Raw genomic sequence first — 19,927 nt, forward strand, 5'->3', positions numbered from 1 at the left:
AGGTGAGGGGGGACAGGGGCTCACCCACAAAACAAAAGTTGGCCCTATTCAGGCGAAGGCACCCAATACTCTGCACATTTTTACACCCTACACACACACACACACACACACACACACACACACACACACACACACACACACACAGCTCCTTTTCTCCTCCTCTTTGTCCCGTTCCTCTCACTGCACTTGATATAAGGGAGGGGTGGGACGTATACGTGAAAGAATTCACATTCAAATATCTATGCCTGTGACAAGGAATGTTAATCTACTAACGTAGATGAAATCTTAAGTAAGGACAACTTTGAGAGACGTCTGAACTTACAGAGGAAAGGAAAAAGAATGACTGGACTTAAAAAAGAAAACAGAGAAAGGGGAAATCTCAAACGGAGGGAAACGGCTGAGGTTTTGCATTCCACCGGCCTGGTATTTCATCTCCCCGAACGTTACTGCTCCATTTGTTTTTAATGAAAGACCTGCACCATTACATTTACTATTTACTTTCAACAATACCATTAAGAGTTCATTCGACCAACATTACCGTTTAAAAAGAAGAAGTTTTATAACGTGCATTTCTTTCTCTTGTGTGATTTGCAATATCACATTCCATGTAAGCACTGAATGAGCTTCATAACCTTGTTTAAAAATCCATTAAGTGCTTTGGAATACTCCGGGGAGCAGATTAGAAATCTTTATTTCCCTCTGTACATGAGTCCAATTTATAGTTGTGATTATTGTTTTAAGGAACACATTCCCATGCCATGATAAAGAAACATTTCACCAACAAAATGACCATTTGTATATTAATCCCTCACCCTGCGTCGGCTTGAATTCTTGATGGATTGATGTAAATCGGGGCCGAGTTTAAAAGCAGCAAATCAAATTGAAAAACATTCATGCAGTGTACTTTCTGACTTCCTCTTTTCACATACAGACTGGTATAAACCACTGAAGCTAAAGCACAAAGGTTGATGGAAACTAACAATCCAAAAAAATTATATTTCATTTGGAAATCATTCCTGGAATGCGTTCATCATCACAGGTTGGTGACACACACCGTTTCCAGGAATACCTGCTTCTCTCAGACAAAAGCTTTATCCTCTCGAGTATAGCCAACCTACGCTCGGGTCTTGTAAAATAAATGTACAAGGTGTGTGAATAATCCTGCAGCTGTAATCAAAGCTCCTGAAGTCAGCTTTACTGTGTCAGGCCGTACGGCGTGAAACAGATGGTAGGAAGGTTAACGCTCAGTAACAAGGCGTGCTTTGACAGTCAGACACCTCGGATGAAGCTGCGTCTGTTAAAACCATGTTTTTCGCTTCCATTCAAGATGCCAGATGCATCGACAAACACAAAGAGGGAGACGCAGGAGCGGCAGATGCAGAAGTAGACGGAAGGCAGGAGCGGCTAATGGTTTGTAAATATATAAGGCATTACATTACAAAATAAAATGTTTTTAAAAGCTTTGCCAAGAAGACATTTCTTAGGAAACTCTACTTTACTGTCAAACTTTAATAAAGAGGTCAGAAAGTTCAACCACTAAACACAAAGTATGTCTGAATACTTTACTAAGACTTTGCTGCTCTAAGTTCAAGGGGTCCTAAAGAATAATGTATATGTGAGTCTACTGCTCTGCTCCAGGCTGACGGCTGTTTATTCTAACAATGGCACAGCTTGCTAACAAAGTCCTAATCTATTGACTGTTACTATCATCTTTTATTTTCCCCTTGAAAAATGGCTACTCAGCGATGCAGAGGATTACAGTCCAATCTATTGGCGGCTTTTGTCTTGCAAAAAGTCAATGTTCCCTTCATTAAGGGACATAAAGCTCTTTTTAAATGCCATCACTTTAGATCAAAAGGTTCTATTTTCTGTTATTATGGCGCAATACTGTAATTGCACAGCAAGATTTTTTAATACAGCTATAAATGGATTAAGCTTTTCCATTTCCAGATTGTTTCATCTTGTCATGTGTAATTGGGACACTGAATGAGGCACAAACAACAGACTCTGAATCTTTCTGAGCCTGACTTTTGGATTTCTATTGGTTGTTCAAAGGTATGTCTAACAACATATTTAATCAGCACTTCCATGCCCACCTTTCCACCCAATTTCATGACTGTTCTCGTTGACAGATGGACTATTTGGCAAAATATAATCTCCTTTAGAGGTAAAACTCCGTTTTGCATATGCCTCAGAAATGTGTTTACATGTTGGCTCATCATCCACAGTTTCTTGGCAGGTTTGTCAGCCTCTGCATCTGACAATCAGCTTCTTAGGAGTTCTGCTAGTTGTGTAAGGTTGCCTGGAAATGAAAAGGGATGAAGGTCAGCGGAGATTCAACTATGGAAAAGTCTTTTTTCCCATACAGGGAATATGTGTTTGGCACATATGGCGCATTATTCAGCACAGAATGATCAGCTTGAATGAGGCACTTGGAGAAAGAGGACTGTCGAGAGCAGTGCCCGTCTTTTCATACATTCATGCGCTATTACCATCATCCTCTCCACAATGAGAATTACTCTCACACACTCCATGTGAGACTGTTCACATACCCCATCACCCTTTTTTAACAAAGCGTGTGTGTGTGTGCGTGTGTGTGTGTGTGTGCGTGTGTGTGTGTGTGTGTGTGTGTGTGCAACTCAAAAGGTTTGCAAATCCGCCCGAGTGCAAAGTCAATGGATGGATGTGTGCTTGTGACTGAAGGGCTGTTACTGCACAGCGGTACTGTCGCAGAGAACTCACATGCTGATAATCCCTCACACAGGTGGAAGAGCAAAGACTTACTGGAACTACAACTATCAAGAGGTTTCATTCTGTTAACATTCATTGAAGAACTTAGATTGTAGGCTAATTGCAGGTAAAGTGCCCAGCTGAGATGTGCTGCCTCTTGTGAGCTGATTTATCCACTGTTGGACCTTTCCAGACTGCTTCATTTGTCAGCTTTAGTTGTGCTTTTAAATACAACGTTTGAGCTTTTCCAGGAATTGTGAACATAAGTCTTGCATCCAAACACTGAGCGACAATAATATGAGAGACACAGTTATGCAGTTTAAGCTGCGGACAGCCGAGCTGAAACTATTTGATTTGTTTACTTGGCATCAGACCAATATTCACGCGGTAGTATTAAAGTGCACACTGGGGTGAAGTTGAAACATTCAGCTCTAAGTCCCTTTTGCCATTAAGGCATTTGTAGTCTGGAGGAATGTTCCGTACAATAAAGTGTGAATTTACTCGTGCACAGCTCCCAAAACAAGGCTCAGCTTCTGTTCCTCATTTGATGAGCATTTATACGCTTGTAAGTCATGTAGTAAACGTGTGGCACCAGTATGTTAACACCCCCAGACCTGCAAAGTTCTGAGACTTTGAGTTTTTTTGAGTTGCAAGGGGTCGGTGTCCAACCTTGTTTAGTTATCGTGCTGGACACAGGGAAGGTAGAGGTCACATTCCTCAGGTGGCGCTGGGGTCCTGTTTATTTTAAACACATGGGCTACAATTTAATACCAAGCCCAACAGTCTATTCAAGCAACCAAGCTCAGCTTATTAAAGTAGAAATGTTCCAGAAACTTGAAGAAGGAAGTGGCCTTTATATAATGAGCCTGTCTGTTCACCTATGCGTGTACATAAAGGAAATTGGAGCTGTGTTCAGATACGCCTCTTAGAGCTTTTAGTGAACATAATGGTTTAATGGATTGTGATGAAATGGCAGGAGGTGCAGCAGGACATGCATTAAGTCCACCAGCGTTGGGGCTGGTTTGAAGGATGAAGGTTTGAGCCGCCCCAGAGGAATATAAATAGCACACAGTACAAAAGGATGTTCTGCTGCCTCCCCTTCAAACCTCTTTCTCCCAGTTCGTCTGAAACAAGAGGAATATGTGCAACCTCCTCCTTGAGTGTAAACTCCTGTCTTCCAAGCCAGCCTCTGTACCGGACTTACTCTTTACCTTGAGCAGTTAGCGGTGTGATTCATGGGCCATCGCCTCAAACTTGACTCCTAATATTGAAGTGAAGTGAATAAAATATAACCACGAACATAAATGGAAGGCTCTGCTTAAGTTGAACTAATGTACCGGGGAGAAGCCCTTTAAATGTTTGATACAGTTATTAGATTTGTAAATGGATTGCATTGCTTTTAGAGTCCCTTAGAATGTATATATACTGTGAGAAGGAAACTTGAATTGAACCACCAAGCCCAAGACTATTGGACAATCCACTCTCCCAGTACAGCTTCCCAACCTGAGCTTCTGAAGCCTCACCAGGTAAAAAGAAACAAGAAAAATAAATCAATTCTGCAAAATGATGTCTATCTTTTGGCCTTTGCATCATTCTTTTGAAATACTGTGTTGTTGTACATTAAAACTGCTTCATGTTCAGGGTCACACGGGACAAAGGTTGGAAACACATGTGTGTCATGTTCAGTAGGGATGTAACAGTTTCAGGCTTCAAAAGCAGACTTTATTTTGACGCTGAAGAAAGTCTGAATAGCCTTTATTCATATCAAATAATAACTAATAATAAAGAATATTAATATAAAGGCTTAGTTCTAGTTGCAATAAATGTATTTATGTCTGTGTTTTTCGATTTGACTGAGTTATGAGTCTGAGAAGAAGTGTTGGGAGAATTGTGTCACATTCACACACACCACCGGGCGTGGAGACAAGAATGAAGAGCAAGAAATGTGTCGCTGAAAGAGATGAAGCTACAACAAGGGACGGGTAACATTTAAAACACAGGTCAACAGCAAAGTGGACATCCTGCATGGGTCCCTGGAAGAAAAAGAAACGATGAAAGCGGCGCTGGATTGACTAAATACCGACAAAGTTAATCCCAACGCGTCAATCGTTGTGACAGGTAACTTCAGGGGAAAACACTAAAACCTTGGAGGATGTTTGTATTTGTATACCATAACACTCCTAAGATCCAGAGGACCAAGTCAGCTTTAAACTCTATAAAACACGATTGGTTGCTCCATATAGACAACATGAAAAAAACAACAAGCAGCAAAGTTATTAGGATTAAATGTGACTTCTCTGCAGGCTGCTGCACCAAACAGCAATATAAGAGGAAAGTGGAGTGGGAGGGGACGGGAACAGTGTTGTATACAGAAATAAACAAAGGAGGCACTTTCACACCAACGTAATTAGGGTGTTTATGGGAGGAGAGAAGGTTTCTGATGGCAGAGAGGGAAACAGACAGGGGGGGGGGGGGGGTAGAGGAGGGAAGGGGATGAACTAAGGCTCATTGTTAGGCAGGTGATTTACGAGGGTACAGGGGCTCCCGAGCCCTGCCAGTGGAAGGATAGATCTTCTGTCACTATAGCACCCTTAGCCCTTTGTTTCCATTGTGCCGAGACAGGGCTGGGGGGCTCTGGGGATGAAAGTGGGTGGAGGGCGGGTGGAGCGATTGTTAGGTGAGAGCTGTGCCATCGCAGGGCTGGGGCCTGTACATCTTCACCACAGACAGCAGCACAGATCAAAGGCTGCACTGTTCCCTCTCTCTAAAGCTCACAAGCCTTTGAAAACTTCCCACAACATTTGCACAAGGGGATGATATGCCTCTGCACTGCTCGAAGCCAGTTGAATATAACATCTGAATACCAAACACCAGCATTTAATGATACCCACAGTGCGCGTTTAGCCACAGTTTGCTTTTCAATGCAGCCGGGCGATTGTACGCACCATGAGATGGGATCAGTGCTCGTGCCGGGCAGCGGCCATGGGTAGATAGATTAGGAGTCTGGTGTACATGAAATGAGGTCACCTTCTTCCTCGGCTCCAAACAGACGTGGTTGTCTAAGTGCTGTCTGCCTTTCCAGACACATAGAACCATCACCATGCACCACTTGACCTTTCAGAGCCTTGGTGATAACGCTCCTTCAGGCACAAATCAATTATCACAGGCAAACGCAATATCAGAAGAAGAAAGAGTATGATCTTAGCATGCGAGTTTTGTCATGTCGGGGCTGTCGAGGGTGGAGATTGAAAGGCGCCTCCGTCCGTGTCACTGAATCTCTTCTGATAATTTCATCAGGAAAGCTAATGGAGTGTCCGAAAGCATGGTTTCTTGTATCTTACAGGACGGCGCAGTGGAACCGCTCTAATTCTCTTCCTTGGTTGAAATTCATAAAGTGTAATATTGAAGTGAATGAGGATCATAATTCAATTAGTAGGGTCGTGGAAAGTAGGCCAGTGCTGTTTACAAGCACCTCTCCCACACTCATTGTTCCAATACAATTGTCAAAGCGTCTTGTGTTGATTTACCTTCTTATACCCTGACAGAGCCAAATAATACCCCATAACACATATTCAGTCAAATGCAGCTGTGTGTACTAAGCCAGTGAGCTGTGTTCATATCAGAGGGGGGTTTATTTGACTATTATTTTGTCTTACCTCTCTGTAAACATTAAGTTTAGTTTAGAGCATACTAACATTTGGTAATTATCACTGAACTAAATGTAAAGCTGAGGGAGGAAAACAAACCGCACGCTTGGCTCAGATACACAATCTCATTCATTATGAGCAGCTACGTCGCTCCCGGTACTTTGGCGATGCTTATACATATGTTGTGGTGAATCCATCCCCTTATACTGCTGCCAAGATGGAAGCGTAGAAAGGTACAGGCATGTATCTGCACTATTGATATAATGGATCAATAATGCTGTTGTTTGTGAGGTCGAGGGCAAGAAGAGCTGATTAGCTACCTGTCTGTTTCAGTGTTAGCTCGTACGGTTAGCCTTTCTAGTGCAGTAGTGATGGCAGTAATCTTTTATGTTATATAACACAAAATATGGTCACATTCATGTTGTATAAAGGTTTTTCCATTGTCAGGTAAAACATTCCTACAGTTTAAATGACCCAGCATTGAAAGCCTGGGTTGGTGCGATGTAACCGCTGCGCTGTATGGCAGCTTCAGGAGAAGTGTGCTCACCAGGGACGCAGGCACGTCTAATTGCATAAATCCACAATTAACATTAACCAGAAGATTTGTCACCAAACTCAATAGCTCAAAAGGCCACAAACCTTCTTGACTTTAAATTTGAAGAGCAAATGACGGCTATACAGTCAAACCATCACCAAATGATTTATTTGAAGTTATTTGGCTACAGTCCAGGGTCCTGCCTCTCTCCACATCCCGACTGTACTGGACAGAGGAGGAGTTAAACTCGGCACACTAAGGGTGGTGGCTGATGGAAAACGGGTTTGAAGTGACCAATCATAAAGTGCTGAGCAGATGTGTCTCACTCTCTCTGTGAACTGAAGATGCTTTTTCTCATGTGTATTTGCTGCCCACTGGGCCGGCTTTGTCTCGCTCGCCTGTGTTAAAACACTGACAACACTGATCTCAAAGGTGAAGGCAGATTAGAATGTTAGCTTCCCGTTGGTGTTTGGACCCAATCTGTTCCAAAGTGAGCACTTTGAATCTGATTTAGACTTGGTCCACTTTTCCTCTTCCGACCCCAACGTTAAATAATGGCAGGCCTCATTGAGGCTGACCCTGGGGTTGTGAATCTGAACCCTCAATTACTGATCATTTTGAATCCAGCGTGCAGCCTGGGGAGTGTGTGTGAGTGTGTGTGAGAGACTACGCGAGGAGAGAAAGAGAACAACCCCAATGCATTCCTCATCGCTCATACCACGTCATTATGAATTGAGTCTCATGATGTAGCACACTTACACACAGCACAGCATCTTCTGAGCACACAGGCTGCCAAGCTGTTTGCCCCAGAGCAGACACGGATCAAACATCTACTTTGCTTCAGCATTTATTGTTTTTTATGATAAAGCCGCGGTCAAATGCCTGACATTTCAAAGTGATGTAAAATGGGGTGTGGCTAGATAAGCGGTACCCCGATATGCCCAATCGACTCCTATATGTGCAAACAGCCAGGGCAGGGGTTATCTGTGATCTGATGTGTGAGTGATAGTGTGTGTGAGAGAGAATTAATTTACTGCCTGTCCTGTTAAACACTCTCCAGTAAATCATAGACCTATTTATGAGGAGGGGAAGGGATCTCACTCTCTCTCTCTTACACTCCCACACAAAAATATAAAAGCAGTATATTAACCTTGTGGTGGGTGAGGGGATGACACATTTACTTTCCCCTGCATCCTCTTCATTATCCCTTGTTGAGGCCAAATTGGCAGCAAGCCCTTTAAAAATGAACACTGACACGACTGTTAACAAAATGTGACTGCAGGCAAATACAACCGCAGGCAAATGTAGGCACAGCAGTTTTATCTGTGCAAGTGTTGCTATATCAATAATCCATGAGACTGCCTTTACCGTGATTAAAGGTGATGCATCTAAGTGCTACAGGTGCTCCATCGCCAAATAGTGCTTTTCAATTCTGGTTAGTAAAACATGTGTACAGTCTGAGAGGGATTTATTTCTTTCCTGCCTACATCAATAGGCTGTTGTGACTGCTGGGGATTACAGCTGTCTCATTTCTACATCTTACATGTCCTGCTCCTGCAGAGTCAGTCAGCATTTACAGGAGCACAGGCCAGGACTCTCATGACACTCGCCAGAGCTGGAGAAAAGGCCACATCCAATCAGCAGCACCACCAGACAATATCAAAGAGCAGTGGGCGAAAGGAGATGGGATTGGATGGCGTAGAAGGAGGAGGTGAAGGAAGACATGAGAGGTTGAATCTCATCAGCTCGCTTTTAAAGATGAGTCACCACAGTGCAGATTATTGCACAACATCCAGGACAGCGGGTTCAGACAAAGGAACCAAGTGTCCCCAATCACAGAGAATTGAACAGAGAGATTATTGAGTCCCACCAATGATGAAAGCAATGACCATGAGCAAACATGACGATGGAATGGGTTCGCTCAGATCGAATGAGGGGGCAGGAAAATGTCGCTTTCAAGATGTAGGCAGGGAGGCAGACACATGGTAGCGCAGGTTCGTGGTTTAACATGACGGGAGGTTGGCCAGCATGCTGCCATCATTTACCTGCATCACCAGCTGCTGCCATGCTAGCGGTTGGCTGGTTGGGGTGTTGGGAGGCAGGTTGGCACGGTCTAGCTGCAGGGAGACGTTACGACGCTCCTCCTCAAGGGCTCGGGTCAGTTGCTCAAAACGCGCCTCCTGCTCTTTCACTGAGGCCAGGATGCTGGCAGCCGAGCGAACATCATAGTCCTCCATGTCCAGTGTTGGTCGCAGATGTAAAGATCTTCCATGTCGGGAAGGGAGGAAAAGAAGGGGGAGGAGGGGGCACCAGGTCATTAAAGACACCCTGACCCAACAGATTGGGCGAGCGGCATCAACAGGCCGACGCAAGTTTAAAGTCAGATCCAAGACTTACTTATTGGCCAAGATTGGACATGATTGATGATTTGCCAAACAGCACAAGCTTTAAATAATCATCATGAACAAAAGACCAACAAGACACATCAAAATGGAACAATTAGGATGTCTGTTTAAGTTGGACTTCTTGAGCCAATACCCTGAAGGGACAGTCTCCAAATCTCCCCACAAAGGGTGACTGCATGGGGAAGTCTCTGATACTCCGAGCCCAGCATAGCAAAGACATTAATGAAGAAGCTCTGCTGGGTGCCAATTACAGTTTTGCTTTCAGAAGTTTGAGCCTTTCTTGTAAATAATGTACCACATACAAAATTCAATACAGTTTTACTGGAACATCAGTGCAGCAAAATGGAAATATGATCCACCAATTCCAAGTACAACAAAGGGAATGAAACAGCACAGTGCACACAGAGCAACTCCACATCCATTCCCTCTTTATAGAAACATTATCTCTCATTACTTTTTTCTCAAATCGGGAATCAGCAATGGAAACATAGTTCTCCCTAAAAATAGATAACGTCTGACTGGCATGTGCTTACAGTCATCAGCTGCTATTTTTAAAGCTACCTACTTGAGATAACCTCCACAAAGAGTTTTGCTTTTGGACATACAAAAGGTGGAAAGGAATGATGTCACCCCAACAAATGAACAATCATAGTGGAGTGGAGGAATGGCATTGTCATTGGATATAGTCATGCACAGAGCCATAACACAATCTGACACAAAAGCACTGTTGCAGGCACGAATCCAACACATGCAAGCTCCCTCCGTACGGTTACCCGAGCCTGGTACCACAAACACACACACACACACTGCCTATCATAAACAATCTTGATTTCTGGATAACAGTTGCGAGCCACAATGCATATCACTGTGACACAAACCATGATATCCATAACGGATGGTGGCGTGATATCAAGGGGGTTGACGGCACAATAACAAATGGGGTTGGAAATACCAAATTACAGGAATACAGACCGAGAAGATAAGCAGGCTGAGAGGTGTTAGAAAACAGACATCCCCCACTCTTAATTGAAGCAGAAGGAGGAGACAGCAAGAAGAACGGAGAGCTGGGAGAGAGGGGAAAGAAAAACATAAGGACGACAAAAGAGAAAAAGCCAGTTGTTAAAACAGAAAGGAAACATATGTTTTCTCCAACTGGGTTGTATTTCACTTTATTGTAAACATGAGGTGCAAAAAGTATTTAGAAATGAGCAAATATCATCTACGTACATCTAAAAAAACATCCATTGTTTGTTCACCATATCTTTATGTAGATGGACTTTAAGAATATGCTTTATTACTCAAAGTACATATTTATTTTCAGGGCTGTGCTATGAACACGGTCAAGTTAGCAGCTCCCCCAGGGACTCGGACCACAAATCCCCAAGTTGTTGAGTAGCAATAACTTCATAACTTTTCTGGGTCCTGTATTAACTCAGCAACACTCTGGATTCTGCTCAATGGCAACATTTTGTGATGGATGTTGTATTTGTACTATGTTGTTTATCCTGTACACACGACATCTATTGCACGTCTGTCCTTCCTGGGAGAGGGATCCCTCCTCAGTCTCTCCTTGAGGTTTCTTCCATTTCTCCCCCTTTAATTGTTGGTTTCTTTTAGGAAGTTTTTCCTTGTGCGGTGCAAGGGTCTAAGGACAGAGGGTCTAAGGACAGAGGGTCTAAGAACAGAGGGTCTAAGGACAGAGGGTCTAAGGACAGAGGGTCTAAGAACAGAGGGTCTAAGGACAGAGGGTCTAAGAACAGAGGGTCTAAGGACAGAGGGTCTAAGGACTGAGGGTCTAAGGACAGAGGGTTTAAGGACAGAGGGTCTAAGGACAGAGGGTCTAAGAACAGAGGGTCTAAGGACAGAGGGTCTGAGGACAGAGGGTCTAAGGACAGAGGGTCTGAGGACAGAGGGTGTAAGGACAGAGGGTCTAAGAACAGAGGGTCTAAGGACAGAGGGTCTGAGGACAGAGGGTCTAAGGACAGAGGGTGTAAGGACAGAGGGTCTAAGGACAGAGGGTTTAAGGACAGAGGGTCTGAGGACAGAGGGTCTAAGGACAGAGGGTCTAAGGACTGAGGGTCTGAGGACAGAGGGTCTAAGGACAAAGGGTCTGAGGACAGAGGGTGTAAGGACAGAGGGTCTAAGGACAGAGGGTCTAAGGACTGAGGGTCTGAGGACAGAGGGTCTAAGGACAAAGGGTCTGAGGACAGAGGGTGTAAGGACAGAGGGTCTAAGGACAGAGGGTCTAAGGACAGAGGGTTTAAGGACAGAGGGTCTAAGGACAGAGGGTCTAAGAACAGAGGGTCTAAGGAAAGAGGGTCTGAGGACAGAGGGTCTAAGGACAGAGGGTCTGAGGACAGAGGGTGTAAGGACAGAGGGTCTAAGGACAGAGGGTCTAAGAACAGAGGGTCTAAGGACAGAGGGTCTGAGGACAGAGGGTCTAAGGACAGAGGGTGTAAGGACAGAGGGTCTAAGGACAGAGGGTCTAAGGACAGAGGGTGTAAGGACAGAGGGTCTAAGGACAGAGGGTCTAAGGACAGAGGGTGTAAGAACAGAGGGTCTGAGGACAGAGGGTCTAAGGACAGAGGGTCTAAGGACAGAGGGTCTAAGGACAGAGGGTGTAAGGACAGAGGGTCTGAGGACAGAGGGTCTAAGGATAGAGGGTGTAAGGACAGAGGGTCTAAGGACAGAGGGTCTAAGGACAGAGGGTCTAAGGACAGAGGGTCTGAGGACAGAGGGTCTAAGGACAGAGGGTGTCATATCCTGTACAGTCTGTAAAGCACACTGAGACAAATGTGTAATTTGTGATATTGGGCAATATAAATGAATTTGATTTGATTTAAACGATGCCAGCGGTGCATACATGGTGCATATAAACAAACACAACAGGATAGGATGCATACTGCACAGACAGTAAGGGACCGGGGGCTCATTTCTGCCACAGGGCCTCAAAGTGGGATAATCCAAGTCATGTCTATTTTACAAAACATTTCACTTTAGACGCAACATTTTTAACAGATACAGAACAAGTGATGTGTCCCTTTGCATGCAGATGTGTCATTATGTTCTGGTCTTAGACTGAACTGCTCAATCAGAGAGTGGAAGACATTTCAGTCGAAGAAAAATCCCAACCCGTGTTCAATTTAGGCCACAGAGTAACGCTGTGGTGGGATGAATCCTTGTGTCCAAGATGTCTCAGATATTGTGAGTAGGAATGAGGGCTATAGAACAAAACATGTAAGGTGAGTGCTTCCGTAGGCAGAAGGTTTAAAAATAGAAGGTTTTACAAAAACGGAGAAATTACAAATGATTCAAGAGACATATTATATCAAAGCATTTTGGGAATCTCGCGGCTGATCTCGCCACCGAAACAGACTGAGATTGAGAAGGGATGGTTCGGCTCAGCAGGGGATGATCAATGCAGATGCATGTGTGTGTATGTGTATGTGTATGTGTATGTGTGTGTGTGTGTGTGTGTGTGTGTGTATGTGTGTGTGTGTGGATTCATTCTTCACTATAGGAGCTGGTGAGTGTGAGGCCCTTATTCCCTTTGAAGCACACAATCCCTCTTTGATGTTTGTTGAGCGCTGATCATTTATTTATCTGGAGTGGAATCTCGTCTGAGTCTTCCTTCACTCTTCCTCACAAAGCACTGCAAGCTGAGGAGCCTTTGTTTTCAAATTAAACTCCACATCCATGTGAATGAAAGAAAAGGTTCCCTTGGTTACGTTACCTCTATATGGAAACATAATCCCTCATTACTTAACCAGTTTGTTCATTCTCAAATCAGGAATCCACCATTTTGAAACGCAGTTCTCCCTAAAATATATAATGTCTGATTGGCATGTGTTTACAGTCATCAGCTGGTAACTTAGTTTCCAGATGGAAACTGTGCTGGGTAAGGACTACTTGCAAAAATAGCCTCCATGTCTATTTTCAAAAGGTATCTACTACTTGAGATAACCTCCAGCCATAGGGTACCATAAGCCATGTTGAATGGACCTACTTGATGACGGACTGTAATGATTCACACCCCTGGAGGGTTGGGGGGCAACAGAGCCATTGCTTCCTGAGTCGTAAGGGGAATAATATGGCAGGCATGTCCGCTACGCCCCACAGCTTATCATTAAACACTAACTTCTGGGCCTACTTAAAATAGCACAGGGAGGGGCATAGCAAGAATTCCCCTCTGCCACCATGACAGACCTTTGCTTTTTTTAAGGCTTTGGTTCAGCAGATGTTTGCTAATGGCCTGCGTCAGAGGGCATAAAAACATGACCAAGGTCTGCACGTCCCCATCCTCCATTACACACACCCTACTTAGTCTCAACTTTAAACATATCAGACTACAACTCCAAAGGCAGGAGAGTTATTGATGGTTGCCACTTTTGGAAGTTTATGACTCAAGGGGATGATCACTAATCAAAAAGGTAAAAGTCAAATGAATTACACAAAGGGAAGTGTGTTTGATTTGACTACTCTTAAGGCGTAAACACTTTTAATTAAAAAATAAAAAAACAGGCTAATGATCCATGTGTGGAGTTGATGCGGCACCTCACTACTAACTTCACTGTTGCGAGGCTTTTCCTCAAGTATAAATGCACTTCAGCACAAATCCTCAGCTCTAAAAATAGCCAAGTAATAAATATATCCACACACACGGCCACAATTTTGAGTGTGGATCCGCAGATGAGATGCAGCGCTCGCTCACTTCAAAGGCTTGCTGGAAAATCCGGTAATAAATCCTTGGCACTTTATTCATCAGCACCATTGGACTCTCCTGAAACAAATATTCCAATGACAAGACCCTGCCATACCCCTCTCTGTAGTAAACTGGCAAGCATTTAAGTAGTGTTATTCTCAAGAACAGCTTTAGATGAGCCAGCATCTAGAGGTCTGCTTATCTCACTATATGACACCGCAACTAAATCACAAAGATACTGCAAGGGAGAGGAATGTACTATCTGCTGTGTGCAGTCAAGTGATTATAAAACTACATATGTGACTGTTACCACTCTTTAGCACTCATTGTCTTTTGAAGCCACCAATGTTGAAATATGTCCTTCCTGCTGTGCAACCTATGGAAGAATGAGTCAAATGAGGTTATACTCTGTAAAGAAAGCCAAACTATACATGTAAATAATTAGATCTTACAGCTAAAAGATTGCTACTACTCACATGTCTGTAGGCTGAATATGAAGCTATCGCATGCAGCCAAATAGCTTAGCTACATTAGCTTAAACAGCTAGCCTTGGTCTCTCTGTAGGTATTAAAATGTGCCTGCAACCACCTCAAAAAATGACAATTCATGCTTTTACGAGAGGCAATGTACTGCACCATTTCAGGGACTGCCCATTGTTCTGACAGTAGCACAGTAGTAGTCGCCATAGAATAATCAGCCATGTGCTTCTGTTTGTTGCAGTGAGACTAGTGTTGACATGATGCCACATATATGACTTTGATACGATACCTGCATAAAGTATCTCAAAAGCAATACTGAAACGATATCACAGCAAAAACTTTAAACGCAATTGAGTAATAGACGTAGATACTCGAGCAAATTTAAGTTCCCTCTCATAAGCAGTGATGTATGTCGGGCTTTTATTGTGAAAGGTAAGGACAGAAAGAGGCTTTAATGTGCCACCGCTGCCGTTGACAATGTGGGAGCAACAAACAGTTTGCTGTCTTAGTTTAGCCTGTGTGTTATTATTGTATTACCTTAATAAGTATAGCATGGTATACCGTGCAACACGAAGCAAGAGTATTTGTTTCAGGTTAACAGGCGTTTGGACAAATTAGCTTTTGGTCCAATGGGACATTTTACGGATTATTGGGGTTTCGGAATAATGGCATGGCACCACATCTTCTCGGCACAGTGACTAAAGATGTTCCAGTCTTTATGCTAAGCTACGCTACCCTGCTGCTGGCTGTAGCTTCATATTTAGAGGACACACATGAAACCTTTATTGACATTGTCATCAAACTCTCATCAAGAAAGCAAATTAGCATATTCCACAAAATGTGAACTATTGCTTTAACTTTTGTCTTCTATCAGGAATCAAAGCTGAGACACAGGAGTACCTCAGCGACAGAGGTACCAGAGCAGAAGCGACGTGTGGCGTGCGTCTTGAGGGGTTTAAGTAAGGGGTTATTAGGGGCATGTGGAGCAGATTGGGAGGTAAAGGATGACGATAATTGAGTGTGACCATCAGTGCCCAATATTGAGTTAGAAACAATCACCTGATTAGGGACTAGGTGGGTGGTGGGGTCCTTCCTCCCCCTTCACCGCCAATTTGCCCCTTTCCAGAGCCTGTAATTGGAGCTCAAATTAATTCCTTGTCTAAACCCATCATATGCCCATCTGAGGATGCAACTCTCAGTGGCGCAATTGGGTGCTTAAAAACACCTGCTCCTCTCGTGTGTATGGAAGTCATGGAAGATGGTCTTCACTCTCCCCCCTTTGGCTGTTGATGATAATACGTTCATACAGTCAGAAGGTTTATTTGTGATACAAGTGGGTATTGCTCTGTAATTCCAGAGCCATTCATTAAAGGCTCTTACGAGAATATGTCAAGGCTGTTACGGAGAGTGACTGACAGCTAAAGGATTCGTCATAATGACACTCTGCTGTGTTTGGAATTTCTGCTCACCAACAGGAAGGTTTTTACGAGTTTTGCGACTCTTTAAAAGCACCAATTATGAACATGGAAGTCAGTTTAAATGAGTTCTGCAGTACTTGTGAAGAAAAACATCATGGCTGGATGACAGACATTACAGTTTTACAGAATGCTTTTAAGAGTGTAGCTGTATCAAAGCAAAGCCAAGCCTTCAACTGTCTTTGTAAGAATGCCATAAAACACAATGCACAATGGATGTAAGTGGCAGGATTTACCACGGAGTAAAGTTAAAAACGCCAGGCTACCATGTAATGAATGGTTACTAGAAGATGATTGTCACTTCTAATATCTTATACTCTAAGTAGCACTGGACTGACACACAAAGTGACTAACGTTTTAAAAATATGTAACAGAGCTTAAAAAAAGAAATGCACTGTCACCAGTATTGAACCTCCTTACAATTTAGGATTTAAGTCATTGCTGCTTTGAGGAACATTAAAGAGAGTGTTAATTCCCAGAGGGATATTGCTGAGTGATGCCAGGATAAGCAAAGCTTAGTGAGGTGGGTGGAGTCCATAGCTGATCACTTTCACAGCCAGAAGAAGAGGAATGTAGCTGTTTACCATCCATATTTTATTTCTTCCTTTTTCTTTGAACCGCCTCGCTGTGTGGAGGATTTCAGTTCGGAACACACCGACAAACACACACAACCACATACACAAAATACTTTTCCATGCAAATCCATGTCTCTGCTAGTCTCTTTGAAGAGACGGTTAATTACAACTAATAGATACTCATATATTTCACGATGATAGAAACATGCCACAGAATACTGCGTACGGGACGTACAAAGCTTCTACAAATAGCAGTCTAGTTTCTATTTTTAAAATGTCTTCCATTTTACATTGCATTACATTCTGAGGCTTTGCCCCAATTGTTGTTCAGGGACTGTAGAATTGTTGTTCAGTTCTTACATTATAAGAAGGTCAAGGTTCAGAGTCATCTAAATATGTACGAGATGAAGGTCTTGATTGGGAGAAGATGATTAAAGAAGCAACAAAGAGGACACGATTAAAACAATGCACAAAGCTTTGATGGACATGAAAACCTGTCACTATGTCTAATTGTCATGTCCTGTCAGATTATTTAATGTTATGTCATGTATTTATGTTATAGTTTAGTTCATGTTCAGTGTTTAATGTCTCTCAGGTCACGTTATGTTAGTTACCGTCACGCTTGTCTAGTGTCGTCTTGCACTTCCTGTTTTGTTTTGAAACTCACCTTTCCCTCTCGTTCCAGGTCACTTAACTTCCTGCCTTTGTGTGTTTTCCCGCTTCTGTGATCGTCTGCCCCGCCCCTGATTGTTGTCACCTGTGTGCCCTTACCTCATGTATAAATAGTCCTGTCTCCCCTCCTCTTGTGCCAGTTCGTAAACTTAATCAAGTGTATGTTTCTTGTTAATGGGATTTTGGATTAAAAGATCTTTTTTGTTTGAGTCGTGTATTTTGGATCCTATGTTTTTTCATTCCGTGGATCATGACACTAATATACTGTATCCTATTTCTTAAACAGAGAAAAGGCACAAAGTGTCTTCAAGTTTAAAGTAAAGCATAGGCGTGCAATAGAAGTGCAAGTCTTTTGCAGCACATAAGACTTGCAAATTGCAATTAGGTGTCTCAGGTTGTATCTTCAACAGGACTTCAAACACGCAATTAAACATTTGAGTCTGGCTTTATAAACCGGACCAGAACAAATGTCCTCTCCTGTTCAGCTCTAGAACACACTATAAAGCCGTGAAGGGAACTAAGACCACTTTTTATCTGACATTTACCTGAGCTGAGGTGATTCAACTGTGAGAATTATTGAAATCAGAGTACATTTCCTGGAGGAAAAAGCTCCTGAACGTATTGAAATAAAAATCATACAAGGCACCTCAGCGACAAAATGAAGTGAAGCTCCCTTGAGGAGAGATAACAGAGAAAGTGAAGTCTTGGATTTGCAAACTAAAAAAAAACTGTCAGGAAATGTAATTACTGCAATGATGAGCTGAACAAAGTGATTAAAGGAAGTGGAGGTGCAGAGAGAGTGGTGGGTGTACCTTTGATGTCGGTGAGTGCCGTCAGACCACAAGTTGACTGAGGACAGGCAGAGAGTCGACTCGTTTGTTCAGTCTGCCAGGAGAGATCTGTGGATAAAAAAACAAGGACATGGAAAATCAGTATTGAGCCAAACCGCCGCATTGTTAAGAGACACAGTGTAGTGAGTTCACAATCTGATGTTGACCATAGACCCTCTCAATAGCTATTGGTTCATCCTCTCCTGCCCGTCACTTGTGGTGTGCCACAAGGCTCCGTCTTGGGTCAACTTCTGCTTTCTGCTTGGAGATTATTCGGAAATATAATGCCTAGTTTCCACTGCATGGTACAGCGCGGCTTGACTCTACTCGACTCACGTGTGGTACCAGGTACATTTCTAGATTTCCACTGCAGATACTACACCGCCAATGTTGTATGGATTCTTAGCTGATCGTCAAAGCAACGCCATAACTTCAACGCGACATAGCTCTCGCTTTATCCTGTGGCTAGAAATCTTGGAGCCCTATGGATTAGGGTTAGTAGCAAGAAAGTGGGACAGTCCTGCTTTCCTTACTCAAAAAACATAATCAAAATGAGGCATTTTCTATCCTCTGCTGATCTGGAGAAAGTCATCCATGTTTTTCTTTAAATCCCAGAGTTCTCTCATGATTGTAATGTTGCAGCAAGGATCTTAACAATTCATTTTGTCTTCCCTTCACTGGCTACCAGTTTCATTTCAGAATTGAACGCTCCCCAACTTTGGAATTTCATGCTGGAGGAACTGCTTGCTCTTTCTGTGTCGACGTTTAAGTCCTTTCTTACTGCACATTTCTTCATGTAGACATTTAATTATACAAATATTCAATAATATGCAACAAGCGATACAACAGCTATTACTGCTGCAACTGTAATAATAATAATTTCAGGTCAATATCTGAGTAATGAGGCAACATTAACTCAATACTTTCAACAAACCAATATGTCAGCCTAATCTTAGTATTCACACTGCACCGCCTCAGAAATATGGACATCACTGGCACCCACAAAGAAAGAGACTAGTGTCCAATACTGCAGCACAAATTGCTTTTGATGCTTCATACCATGGGATGAATCATTCTGCCATAAACACAAACCTGTCCGGTGGCTCTGCCGCTTTTGATGACTGAAGAAACAAAAGCCTGGCAGCAAAACCACTGGATCGTTCACATCCTTGAAGGTGTCACTGATGATGAAATCAAATGTGCCCATACGCACGCTTTCTCGCAGGCCAACTTTCAGTCATTTCAAGACTGTGGGTTTAATAAGATGTAATGGTTCCTTAAAAATTGCCTCATACTTCAGGCAACACTTCACTTCACTTTATTAAAAAAAAAACTACAATTCCCAAAATGAGTTCAACAGCAGTTCATTTCAAATGATTAGATGTTATTCAGAGATGCAACTGAGGTTCAGACTCATGATAATAATGTTTAAAGAGCAAAAGTTACTCTACAGAGTATCTGTATCTTACATGTATATCACTAAGACTACATCCCTGTGAAATCATGAAGAATTAAATATTGCCAACTGACTTTAAACTGCACAAACGCAAGCTTTAGATGGTAAACATGAACTTCTGCTTTAAGATTGTATATGTATTCTGTTCCCCACATGATAAGTATCTTCAGATGCAGCTCTGACTTCAGGCCACATATGCATCAGTAAGTAGTGAAGCCTTTTTTCATTAACCATGATCAGAAGACACCCACAGTGAGGTAGAAAAATAAATCAACACAAAGTCAACTTTCCTCTCCATGTTTGAGCCGTCTCTGGGATTAGAAAATCTCTCCCTCTCCAGGGATTCCTGGGTGTGTTCACCTTAAGGACAGATATACTCAGAGCACCTTGGATTTCTGGTACAAACATCAAAGGTGAAGCT

At 42.9% G+C, this 19,927-nt stretch overlaps 1 protein-coding gene across 10 annotated transcripts in view; it reads right to left on the reverse strand.

The window, feature by feature from the left end:
• arvcfb (ARVCF delta catenin family member b) overlaps positions 1 to 19,927 on the reverse strand; it is a 193,817-nt gene that overhangs the window by 98,161 nt on the left and 75,729 nt on the right. For 7 of the 10 annotated variants that reach the window (XM_029440252.1, XM_029440256.1, XM_029440251.1 and 4 more), the window contains exons 3-5: positions 18,033 to 18,119; positions 10,290 to 10,381; positions 8,958 to 9,177 (exon numbers count right to left, since the gene is read on the reverse strand). In XM_029440252.1, coding sequence (XP_029296112.1) covers positions 8,958 to 9,149 — 192 coding nt within the window. In that variant the 5' untranslated portion in view covers positions 9,150 to 9,177; positions 10,290 to 10,381; positions 18,033 to 18,119. Of the gene's footprint in view, positions 1 to 8,957; positions 9,178 to 10,289; positions 10,382 to 18,032; positions 18,120 to 19,927 lie in introns of those variants that run through there. The other 3 variants (XM_029440250.1, XM_029440260.1, XM_029440253.1) reach the window with 3 other exon arrangements.

This window comes from Cottoperca gobio, chromosome 9 (assembly GCF_900634415.1).
Source record: "Cottoperca gobio chromosome 9, fCotGob3.1, whole genome shotgun sequence".
In the NCBI taxonomy this organism is placed as follows: Eukaryota; Metazoa; Chordata; class Actinopteri; order Perciformes; family Bovichtidae; genus Cottoperca; species Cottoperca gobio.